This window comes from Anabrus simplex, chromosome 12, assembly GCF_040414725.1.
Source record: "Anabrus simplex isolate iqAnaSimp1 chromosome 12, ASM4041472v1, whole genome shotgun sequence".
In the NCBI taxonomy this organism is placed as follows: domain Eukaryota; kingdom Metazoa; phylum Arthropoda; class Insecta; order Orthoptera; family Tettigoniidae; genus Anabrus; species Anabrus simplex.
In genome coordinates this window covers 517839-530420 of record NC_090276.1, presented here as the reverse complement: position 1 = coordinate 530420, position 12582 = coordinate 517839, and the positions used below count along the sequence as shown (strand labels likewise).

Below are 12582 nucleotides of genomic sequence, written 5' to 3'. Positions count from 1 at the left end.
CTTTGTAAGTGGTTCCTTGGTCGGTAATAATGTTATTTTCGATCTGTATTGAGTCCGATCCACTGGCTTTTGTTTGTTTGTTTTGTGTTTTGTTGAGTTCCTGTCCATCCATTCATTCTTCATGCCATATTTTATTTTTATTTTGGTCAGTGGATGCCTTTGCAATTTTTGTTCTTTCATTTCGTACCATTAGGGGCCGATGACCTTCGATGTTAGGCCCCTTAAAACAACAAGCATCATCATCAACAATTATAACAAATTCCATGCAATACAAATGGAAGAAATACGCTGTATAATTTTGGATTGCTAGAGACCATTATAAGAACAGGATAGTGATTGTGATATATTAGTAACGTTCTAAAACACAACATTCTAACTACATTCTCTGAATATAGAAATATATTTACGAAACAACTGGAGAGGATTGTGTTGTAGCATTATTAAGTCTTGCATCCCAATGTGATGCTTGGAACCGGCATCCTCCCATCAACTTGGTGACGTCATTAATGGTGTTATACGACTAACAATAATATCTGTTGTCTTTACGTCCCACTTACTATTTTGAACGGTTTTCAGAGACGCCTAGGTGCCTGAATTATGTCCTGCAGGTCTTTTACATGCCAGTAAATCTACCGAGGCTGACACATTTGAGCACCTTCAGATACTACGAGAGTGAGTCAGGATCGAACCTGCAAGTTGGGGTCAGAAGGCTAGCTCCTCAACCGACTGAGCCACTCAGTCGGGCAACAATATCACTATCAGCTACAGAGAAATTACTGACATTCAGTCCTTCATTTCATGAAGTGGTAAGGCGAATACCACACTAGTGAGATTATCGTAAATTACGATTTAACCCTGTTTGGGGTTGTGTTCATTAATTTATTCTCGATTTGAATGAAATATATGTACTTCGCATATATTGAACCATATCATTGTCTTGGAGTTGTTAAGCGCTATTTTAAACAAACTTCCTTCGCTATATCACTATTTCATTCCCGCTAATTTCATTGTTACAAGTAATTTTACGAACAGTTAGAGATACCGACATGTATTCAGAAAGATTAATGCAGGAGTTACTTGATGTTATAGCTTCTGAAATTAGATGTGAAATATTAAAGAACATACATTCAGCAGATTATTTCAGTGTTCTGTGCGATGAAAATTTCCGTACTGAAACAACTTATAGTGTACATAAAATATATCAACCATCTTGAAAAAAGAGGATAATGTTAATTTTGTGTCAACCTGCAACATCATCGATGGGAAAGCTGAGACCATAACAATTAAACTAATTGAAATCCTTGAAAATTTAAGGTTAAAAACTTGTAATTGGTAGGTCTAGGATCTGACGGGGCACCTGTCATGATTGGTAAGCAAAAGGGAGTTGCAACACCGCTAAGAAAAAAACAAAAGGACTCATGGTAAACTGTCACTGCATAAATCACAGATTAGCACTTGCTAATGCCCAGGCAGCAACTGAAGTGCTTTATTTAGTGAAGTTTAATGATATTTTATGATGACTCTTTTTTTTTTTTCTTCAAAATTCCTCAGTCAGGGTGGCTGGTTTAACCCTAGACCGGGCCCGCCAATTTCTGTCACGCTACCGGGCACGCAGTTGACTTTGTCAACCAGTTACGTTTTCAGTCGTTTACAGCCTTCCAATCTCATAAGCATTTGATTTAATGGCGTTTTACCGTTTGTTTCAATGCTATTCTCCAAATAAAATTTAAAAAATGTATTAGTGTTTAATATGAATGTACTTAAAATGCATAATTACCAACACGTGAACTAATTCTGATAGGGACACGAACACTGCGCCTATTTAAAATAAGTTAAGCATTAGATATATAATTAAATTAAAATAATGGTAATATTTTAATATTTGCACAAATATACAATGAAATCATCAGATATAATAGAAAAAAAATGATGGGATGAAAAATAAACTTTGTTGCCATGTCCAAGACATCTTTCACACCTTATCCCCCGAGCAATGCCATAATTTCACTGTGGTTAGCAAATTTAGCATCGCGCTCACGGCTGTAATTCACTTGCTCCTGCTTCCTAGAAATGTACAAATGTACATTTATCGACCTTGTCAGCGTTTATCAACTGCATGAAACAGTCAATTTCTGTTGATACCTTCCTCGCCTCCCCTTCCTGTCCTGGCAGTATTTTTACAACATTCCTTGCTTTCACCCTCGAAGTAAGTTTTGAACAGTCTGTCGTGGACCACATTTTTCCTCCGTCCCTCCCGATGATAAATTCCCTTTCGTTATCATCTTCATAGATGTAACTGCCCGAATCGTCCTCCTGCTTCGTATCACTGTTATGATCCTGATCCCATACGTTTATTATTTCCTCCTCCCCATCCGAAAAATCCGAGGCAGGGTCCTCTATTTCATCGGAAAACTGGCTCAAAATGTTGGGTATGCCTTCATCATTGACAAAACGAGACCTAAAATAGAAATATACTACATGTAATTACGCCTGACTTTGCCTAATTACCCGAAAAGTACAGAGGAATGGAAATTTTAAAGAAATAAATTTTACGTACATGACCAGGCGCGCTTCGGGTTCCAAGAGTTCGCTCGAAATAATTACACACTGTTGTCAAAACTCGACTGAACGGAAGGCCAACAGTGAGAGCAAAGGTATTAGTTGCGAGGTAGTGAAAGACTGACAGTTCTAGGAATTACGGCGCTGGTTCGGTCTAGGGTTAACTAAAATCCAGAATATAATGGACATCCCTGAAAGTAAACCAAAAATGGCCTTTGATAGTAGATGGTTGTCTCATGACTCTACTGTACTGAAGATCTATGGTGAGTGTTGTTGCTGCACTTGAAAGAGAGGCCACTGAAAGGAATGATATTACAGCTGAAGGCTTAAGCAAGTGCATGAAGACATACAATTTCTTATCTGCAATTAGGATGTTTTCAGATATCTTACCTCTTCTGTGCACATTGTCTAGAGCTTGGCAAACACAAAATATTGACTTGACAGTAATTGAGCCAATCTTAGAAGCCACAGTACTCAGCGTCTTACAATTGAAAGACACTCCAGGAAGTTATTTTCAAAGTCTCAATCACCATCTTCCTGGTGAATGGTCAGACTTCCACATCACTTATTCAGATGTTGATGTTCATAGATACAGTCATCCAACATCTACAATACAGATTTTCCCATCATTTCCTGCTTTTCAAGAGAGTTTAATGCAAAAAGTCAAGATCAGAATGAAGATTCTGAGTTACTTCTTGATTTCTACTCTAAAATGGGAAGTCCTCCAGTCATAAATTACAATAGCGCTAAACTGGAATGGTCTATTGCATCAAAATGTTCCAAGGAGTTCCTTCATCAGGTTAAGACCTAAACAGATAATGAAGAGTTTGCAACAACATGCGAGCTTAAGGAATCTTTCCAAATTTCGCAAGACTAGCTGCTATACCTGTGAGCACAGGAAATTTTCGGCTTTGAAGAGAGTTAAAAGCTGTTTGAGGAGTCATATGAAGCAGACCGCACTCAACAATTTGATGCAGATTTCACTAGAGGGATTCAATTCAGTTACATAAGAGATGCAGACAATTGCGCCTCAAAGAAGAAAAAAGAATCAACATGTAAAGCATCATGCTAAAAATAAATTTCAATTTTGTAATGGTAGAAAAAGAAATATCTTATTTTGTCTTGTTCGTGATTACAGTGAAATAGTTAAATTTTGCAGTTAATGTTGACCTCTCTGATATTATTGTTAATGCCTAAGGGCAATAGATTGAAATTTTATCATTCATTTTTGAAGTAGTATTCACCCACCCGGCTCGGGAGAACACTGCACAAGTGTATCACTCCATCTCTTTTCTGCTCCCATTAGCGAATCTCCGGGATCGTGGTTAAGGCTTGGCAACTTCCTCAAGATGATTTCTCGATTTATTTGAACAATCCCACAAGCCTTGAAACCAGAAATAATAGTTGAGCTGTCATGGGCTCACTGAATGCCTTCTTGAGCATGGAAGGAAACTCACACTTGGGTAACACACCGATATATTCTTCATCTTCCAGTCTTCTTAACATTTCCTCCATGCCTTTTCAGTGGACGAAAAAATGCCACACCAAGGGGTTGGCAAATGTGAGTGGCATGAGGTGGTAAAAGAACGAAAGTAATGTCATTCTTTTGGCACAAACAAATTACATTCAGAGACAAATTGTCTCCCTCTAATTTTCTCACATAGGGAATCAAGATCTTCTCTACCCAGTCAAATCGAACCAACCACTACTGTTCCAGCTCTGGGTATTCCAGCCATGTGCTTAGCTTTGTAGACAACATAAGGTGGCCGTAGCTGCTACCATTACACTGACACTAGTTTTTGAAGATTCCATAATTCTGTCAACATGTTTTACTACTCTCTTGGCAATAACTTTGGATTCACCAGGATCATCTGTAAAATTTGTCTCATCGTAGTTGATATTTCTTGGAGGTATGTCTCGTAGAGAATCCCCTGTGTCATTGTTGACACCTGCTTATGTTCTGTGACATCCTCTTAGAAAGAACTGGGTTTCTTTTAATGAAATTCATAAACCATTCTGTCCCAGGTTGATTGTCTTTGAATTTCCTGACTACTCTGCCGGATGTATTTAGTAACACTGGACTATGTTTCAGAGGAAACCCCCACTCAGAACACTTAATTAAACCTTCCACCAAATAATTTTCATCTGTGGTGTTCAATGCAGGTTGTCCTCGAAACTTTTTTATATGTTTGTCTTCATTTAAATTTCGTGTGGCTATTTGCAGCCCTTAAGGCTGACCCTCCGACGAGGGTAGGTGGCATCTGCCCTGTGTAGGGGTAAGTGCACGTTATTGTGGTGGAGGATAGTGCTATGTGTGGTGTGTGAGTTGCAGGGATGTTGGGGACAGCACAAACATCCAGCCCCCGAGCCAATGGAATTAACCAATGGAGGTTAAAATCCCTGACCCTCTGAACCGAAGGCCAGCACACTGACTATTCAGTCTATGAGTCGGACATATGTTTACCTTTGATCCAACCATTTAGGGTACAGTATGGTACACCATATGCTTCAGAGACTTTCCTAATGCTCATTTTCCCCTTCTTTACTTCTTCCACAGCATTCTTCAAATATTGAATATTATAATTTTCTTTCCTGGCAGGACCTGGCTTCTTCTGATATATTCGTTGCACGATCGACTTCACCCTACAAAATGTAATCATTAGGTATATTACATCATTGCCCGAATGCGGAGAAAATTAGATGTAATTCAAAGTGCAGGAAAAGAGCACAATGCATCAGGTTACCAAATGAAGTCAGTGATGAGGTCAGGTTATCAATTGTACGGGTGGATGACAGATTTTTTACGACCTTTTTCAAACTATACTAAACACGGACACTTGTTGAATACATAACTACACTTTACTTGTTATCATTATAACATCCAAAGAATATCACATAAATAGCATGGTGCTTCCACATTGCAAAGAAGCTCAACTTGTTACTTCTCCATCTACCCACCAGATACCATCTCTAAAAAAACATCGAGATGTCACAATGATCGACTTCATCCCACCTGATCGACTTCACCCCATTGTACGGTATTTAAAGTCTAGAAAAATTGGATCTATTCCTGAAACTTTTTTTTTTTGCTAGGGGCTTTACGTCGCACCGACACAGATAGGTCTTATGGCGACGATGGGATAGGAAAGGCCTAGGAGTTGGAAGGAAGCGGCCGTGGCCTTAATTAAGGTACAGCCCCAGCATTTGCCTGGTGTGAAAATGGGAAACCACGGAAAACCATCTTCAGGGCTGCCGATAGTGGGATTCGAACCTACTATCTCCCGGATGCCAGCTCACAGCCGCGCGCCTCTACGCGCACGGCCAACTCGCCCGGTATTCCTGAAACTAATAAACACACTTACCATGAAGCCTAGCAATTACTTTCTTGTGTAAATGGGACGAGTCCATGTGTATTAATTATTGGTGATGACAACAAGAAATGAAGGACAGAGTAGTCGCGTCGAATTGAGGATTTTAAATAACAGTACCAGAAAAAGTCGAATCACGACTGATTCATTTTAGTGTGCACGCAGTATTTTGTATCGATGAACATTTTCTTTTTTGTGGTGAATATGGAAATATTCAACTGACACAGTGAGTTAGTAATTACTGCTGTACTTTACCATCTGTGTATCGTTACATTAGCTACATAGCGGATGCTAGTTGATGATGCACAGATCGATCGTAGATTCCTCTGTGGCGAGATCTTCAACACCTGTAGTCGCTAGTAGCTTGCCATATTGCTGTTCATGCTGTAGATAATTTCACATTTGAGATTCTGCTTATTTTAATATGTCTAATTTGCCCATTTACATTCAGTTTTACCAATATCTGATCATGTTAGGCTTGATAGTAAATTTTTTGGCTGCTGGCTTCACACCTTGACACCACTGTAGAACTACACTTGTTATTCAGTCTACAATTTACGACAACTACCTTGGCAGCAGAAAACACAGGTCATATCAAAAGGAAGTTATTATGTCTTTGATTAACTAACATGCAAAATATATTCTGCACAGTGCTATGAAGTGACATTGCCACGAGGGAGGGTCTTACATGCAGTGAGGTAAATAAGAGTTAATTTATTTTCTGCTTTACAATTTATTTTATAACATACTTTGATGACATTTCTCTACTGATACCTTCTGCTGTATGAATCCCATATTTCAGCTGTCTAGAGGGTCACTGCATGCCACAGTCACAAGGTTTAGGCCTATTTACCAGATTTTTTTTTTTGTGCTTTACGTTGCACTGACACAGGTAGGTCTTATGGCGATGATGGGACAGGAACGGCCTAGGAATGGGAAGGAAGCAGCTGTGGCCTTAATTAAGGTACAGCCCCAGCATTTGCCCGGTATGAAAATGGGAAAGCACGGAAAACCATCTTCAGGGCTGCCGACAGTGGGATTTGAACCCACTATCTCCCGGATGCGAGCTCACAGCATGGCCAACTCGCCTGGTATTTACCAGATTTTCACCACATTTTGATGTACTTGCATTATGAGCCTACACAGAATATTACAACTCTGTTACAAACTAGAAAAGATCAGGTGTAGATGCCCTCACGTTGTTCTGCGCTGAGGACGAAGCAAGTTCATCCTTTCGGCCACGAACCACCTAACTCCCTTCCCTGCATGCTGGTTTGTCATTTCATTTCTTAATTATGGCTGGGAATGTTAAATATTTATGCAGCTAAATTGAATGGGTGCTTGCAAAAACGGGCTAACCAACATTTTTTCAGAACAGAGATAAATCAACTTTTGCACATGTCAAAAAACAAAAACTGTACCATAAAAATAATATTTGTTTCCTTATTTTATCTCGATGTAGTACCTTTAAACCATATATTGGAACTGTATTAACAATGAAAAGTACTTGGAAAAATAGGAATATAAAAAAATGGAAGAAAATTGAATTCTATGTTGACGTAGCTGTAGTTAATAGCTTACCTTAGATTCCTAACCAAACTTTATTTTATGATCAACAATACAAAAAAAAAGGTGTTTTATACAGTAAACTAGACATAAAGATGCTTCAGACTTATTTTGAAATATGACATAACTTTCCCTCATGGGACAATCATCAGTCCTATTCTAATGCATTGGGAAGTGATTCGTCAGTCACCTGCCAGCTGTCAGTTCTCTGTAATACTGGTGATATCTTGCAGGACATATTCAAGTAGCTCAAGCTATTGGCCTTGTAACACTGTACTTGGCCGACCACCATTACTGTTCCTTTTGTGAAGGTCAACACAATCATATTCCTCAACAATACCATATGAATATTTGAAAAAGTACTTAAATGATATCTTACAGATATCATTCTCTTGGTTACTTTTTCTAGCAAAGGTTTAGTGCTCACAAACTTATCACTTGTCATTTTTACTTCTTGAAATGGCTTTCTTAGTCTAGCTCTTTTTACTAAATCCATCCATTAATCTGGTACAGAAACACCCACAGCCTCTAGCATACATAGGAATATACAGCAGCACCATCTTTACTGCCTCCTCCGTAAACTTCTGTTAGCCCGATTTTGCAATAACAAAATTAGTCTAAATAAAATGGCATAAAATTCAAAGCGTTGTAACTCACCACACAAGATTACCTCACGTTAGTCCAACTCACAGAAGATAGTTTGAACCTTCTGTAATAGATGGCTGCACATAACTCATTTTTTCCAAATTTGTTGGTTAGCCCGTTTCTCCGAGCACCCATTCAGGATGATCCTCACATCCTATATGCAATAATAATTGAAACTATTTCCAACTGACTTGCAACTTATGAAATTAAAGTAGGATACTTTGGTTAGGGTCACCACTTTGGGCACTCCTACGTGAGACCATTGGGCTCTATTTTGTAACATTTGTCGGATCTTCCTAATGCTGGAACTGTTCAGACCTGGCAGATTGATCATGAATTGTCACTCTGCCTAAAAATAATGAAAAGTAGCATTATTTGCTGTGGTTTAAAATGGAATGTGGTGAATCAAAGGCACTTGCTGTCTCCAGGATGACAGAATAAGTTATTGTGAAGAAAGATCTGTGAGATTCCTCATTTACACACAGATGACCAAGATGTCATATTACAAAATGTTTTGGCTTCCAGGCTTCTCTCTTCTGTCTTTGTTCTGCCTATCCTCATTCCTCCAGTTTCCATTTCTCTGCTTCCTTCTTTGTGCCTGTACAGACACTTGCTCCAGTAACAGAACTGTGCTGGACTGTTGTAATAGGAAGTATGGCCAGTCCAGGCGTTTGTGTTATTGGTTAGAGAGTCAGTCCTGTCAAACTGAGCAAGTTGGCTACATGGCGTAGACAAATAGGTATGAAGTTGGCTTCCATGCTCACTGTTGGAGATGTCTTTCTGTGGCTTCCCATTTTCGTGCCAAGCTGTACCTTAATCAAGGCCTTGCAAATCCTAGATGTGTTATATTGTCGCCATTAGATCTGTCTAAATCCATAACAATCCTGCCAGAAACATGCTGTGGTATCTCCTAGAGTTCTTACTTTCAAGGACAGCCTGTTTTGTGGTGGACACACATCTTGTTGAACGTTTGATGGAACTCCATCCTAATGATGGATGGAAGGCGAAGTTCCTACTGTTGAACATCTCGGACTGAACGATAGGACAGGCTTGCCACAGTGTTGACAGGGTGCTTCACTGTGCCCTCTACTGAGTTCATTATGCCTGCCAGCATGAGAATCACAGGGTATGTCTGATAGAGGAGGGCCACAGCTATTCTCTTGAACTGGCTTTAACTTTTCAGATTTCTATTATAACCTGTTCTAGTGCTCTTAACACAACAGAGGTTTTCAGTGACACAAAGATTTCTTTATTTATCATAAGGTATTTTTTAGTGCCGCAAGTGTCCAACGACATGTTTGGCTCGCTAGGTGTAGACCCTATGTCTGCCGTGTGTGGGAACTGCATGTTTTTATAGTGGAGGGTTGTGTGGTGTGTGAGTTGAGGACAGTACAAACACCCAGCCCTGAGCCACATAAAATAACCATTAAGGTTAATCTAACCCGGGGTCCTCTCAACCATTCAGCCAGGAGCCAGATGACACAAAGATAAAGAGTTAGGATTGGGAAGGAAGCAGCCACAGCCCCAGCATTTGCCTGGTGTGAAAATGGGAAACCATGGAAAACTATTTTCAGGTCTACCGATCCTACTGTCTCCCGAATACAAGCTCACAGGGCACACGGCAAACTGGCTGTGTTTTTACAGAGTGTAAACTTAACTGAGTCAGCAATGAAAAGGAGTGGTTTCCTTCTTATCAGAGTTTGAGATTTTAGAGTTTTACTTTTGAAATACTAGTGTTTAGCGATCAAAGTGCCCTTTCTTTCGTCTCCCCTCTCCAGTTCTAGCTTAGTCAAGTCGAGATGTTATATCCGGCCACCATTGCTGCTCTTAAACTGCTCTTGGTTGAGTCCAACCACCTTCATCTGGGTTTACATCTGATTCCCCTTCTTAGCCTCGTTCAATCTTCTGTCACTCTTTCATGTGTCCAAACCATCTCAGTTTATTTCTCTCCATTCTACCTGAATGCTTTTCTACTGTTTTCTTCTTGTCCTTCTTACTATACTACTTAAAAATTTAATTTCAATGGGCCTCGTGTCTTTTACTGTTGAAAACAGACAAAGTAGAGGTCCCCATACTACACAAAACATAAAATTGAGCAATTTCCTCAATTTTGCTCAAAGTTAAAGGGCTAAAGGGCCTGGGAAGGGTTCAAATTCTGAGTCTTGGAGGAAAATCACTTGCAGCCTAAAATCACTTGTCTCTTTACCCGTTTTCTTTTTTTATTCAAATCCTAGCCAGATTAACTTATTTATATAATTCTTTCTGTAATGTGTTCCTTGGTTCAGTACCCTCACGTGTTATTTTTTAAAAATATCCATACCGAATGTACTTGTAAAGAGCTTAAGTGAAACTCTGCATTAACTCACATTAGTGCTCGTAGTAGTAGAAAAAGGCAAACTGCTAATCTAATTGACCGGATAATGATGATTAAGAAAAGGATTGTAATTTTTAAGAAGAAATAAAGAATATATTTTCATGTTTTTTAAATATTTTATTTACGTAAAAAACATAGCTCATATCCGTAGGATGTTTCCAAAATTGAGTTGCTAGAACTGTGCATTTTTGTCAGTGACCAGCTGGCACTTCCCCACACTCCTGCTTCAGTTTGATCTTGTCTGCCAATTGTTATCCATTCTCCGTATCCCTGACACGATACTTCTTGTTGTAACTGTGCTGTGCCTGATCCGAGATGTCTTCCTGCTTTAGTCCAACCCTGGTGAAGTCCTTGCACACCTCCTGAAACACTTACCTAGAATTTTAGGTCTATTTAATTATATTTAAAAAATGTATTTAGCCAACCACACTTTATCCGTTCTGAACATATGTCCATAGAATTTGTCTTCATTCTCTTATTGATTCCGTCAGACACTTGTTTTCTTGAAACAATTCTTCACTTCCTCTTAAGCACGGTCAAACTTCCCGGCTTCTCTTCGCGCAGCTTTCCCAGTTATTCAGAACACTGTGTTGTTGTGTCTGCTCTTACTTGCCTTGTATGAACATCTTCCCTGAAGTCTCTCTGCTTGTCCATATTTTTATGTTCCACAGCAGTGTCGGTTATTTATTGTGAATCATGACGTTCTGGATACGAAACTAATTCCTTGTCATCCTCCCGTCAGCCATCTTCCATGAAGGTGCAGAAGAGGATAATCTTCGTATTGCATTCCGTCTGTTCCGCGGCCCCCTGCTGCTCATAGAGTTCCTGTTCCTGATGGGCGTCAACGTCTATGGATGGCGTTCATCTGGGGTGAACCACGTACTTATCTTCGAGCTGGATCCTCGCAACCATCTGTCGGAGCAACACCTCATGGAGCTAGCCGCCATCTTTGGAGTCATCTGGACTCTCAGTCTGCTCAGTTTCCTCTACAGTTCCTCTTTAAGCATTCCGCCTTACATCAACCCCTTGGCGCTCACCGGCATCATGCTCGTGTTCCTCTTCAACCCCGTCCATACGTTCCGGTATGAAGCGCGCTTCTGGTCTCTCCGAGTCTTGGTAAGTAGTAAATCTGTTTCATTTAACACATCCGTGTCTCTTCTGGTAGCGTTACAGGTCCTTATGATGCTTTTAGATGAGAACACTGATAAAAACACACTCTCATTGTGAAGGGCAGCAAGTGCTTTGTTTTCCTGCTTGTGTCCTGCAATGGCATTACGGTGCCTTGATTCTCTGAGTGATAGCGCACTAGAAACCCTGTTAAACAATAATTCAGCATCCGAATTGGATAACAGAGTCACTGAAATGACCAAGGGGAGACACTTGATGGTATTGCCAAAGCTACCTCCCTGTTTACCCAAATGTTTGGAACAAAGTCAAGATTTTGTTACGTAGGACCAAAAAATCATTAAGTGTAAACGTTCATCACCTGATTCGGCTTCCAAAGCGAATGCCTGCCATCGCTCTTCACAGCTACACCTGGACTAGCCTCAATATGCGGTCACAGCACTGAGACCTATTTCTCTTTGCAGCTATGCCACGCATCTTGGAGCTGTAAACTGATTGTGATCATAAGTCAAAGTTATTATTTTTTTGACGTATTTCTAATGAAACCTCAGTATTTAAAAAACCATCTGGTTTACATTAAATGCCTTTCTATAAGAACTAGCTTCAATGCTTTTCTGGGTTATTAGGCCATGCTGATATTTGTCGATGCTTCCGCTGGTCAAGAGGAAATTACATGGGCTGGGTGGCCGCCCATACTTTTACAGCAGGAAGAAGGTCAGTATCGCCTTGCCTTGTTCTCAGATTGGTGTTCCTGCTCAGTGTGACTCAGTGTCTGTTGTCTGGTGACGAGCAGTGGCCCTCTTCAGGGCAGATGGGGCACGATATTTTCAGGTCTCCCCAAATCTCATTTCATGGTTGAGGAAAGAGTGAGCAGATAGCAGCGAGATTAATGTACTTTCAGTCTGGTGATAATGCTGCGAGTTATAGTCCTGACGTTCCCATGCG

At 40.0% G+C, this 12582-nt stretch overlaps 1 protein-coding gene across 1 annotated transcript in view; it reads left to right on the top strand.

Annotated features, from left to right (window-relative positions):
* Nucleotides 1–12582, top strand: part of LOC136884027 (solute carrier family 53 member 1) — a 162840-nt gene that overhangs the window by 105698 nt on the left and 44560 nt on the right. The window contains exon 6 of the mRNA XM_067156038.2: nt 11255–11628. Within this exon, the coding sequence (XP_067012139.2) occupies nt 11255–11628 (374 nt within the window). The remainder of the gene's footprint in view (nt 1–11254; nt 11629–12582) is intronic.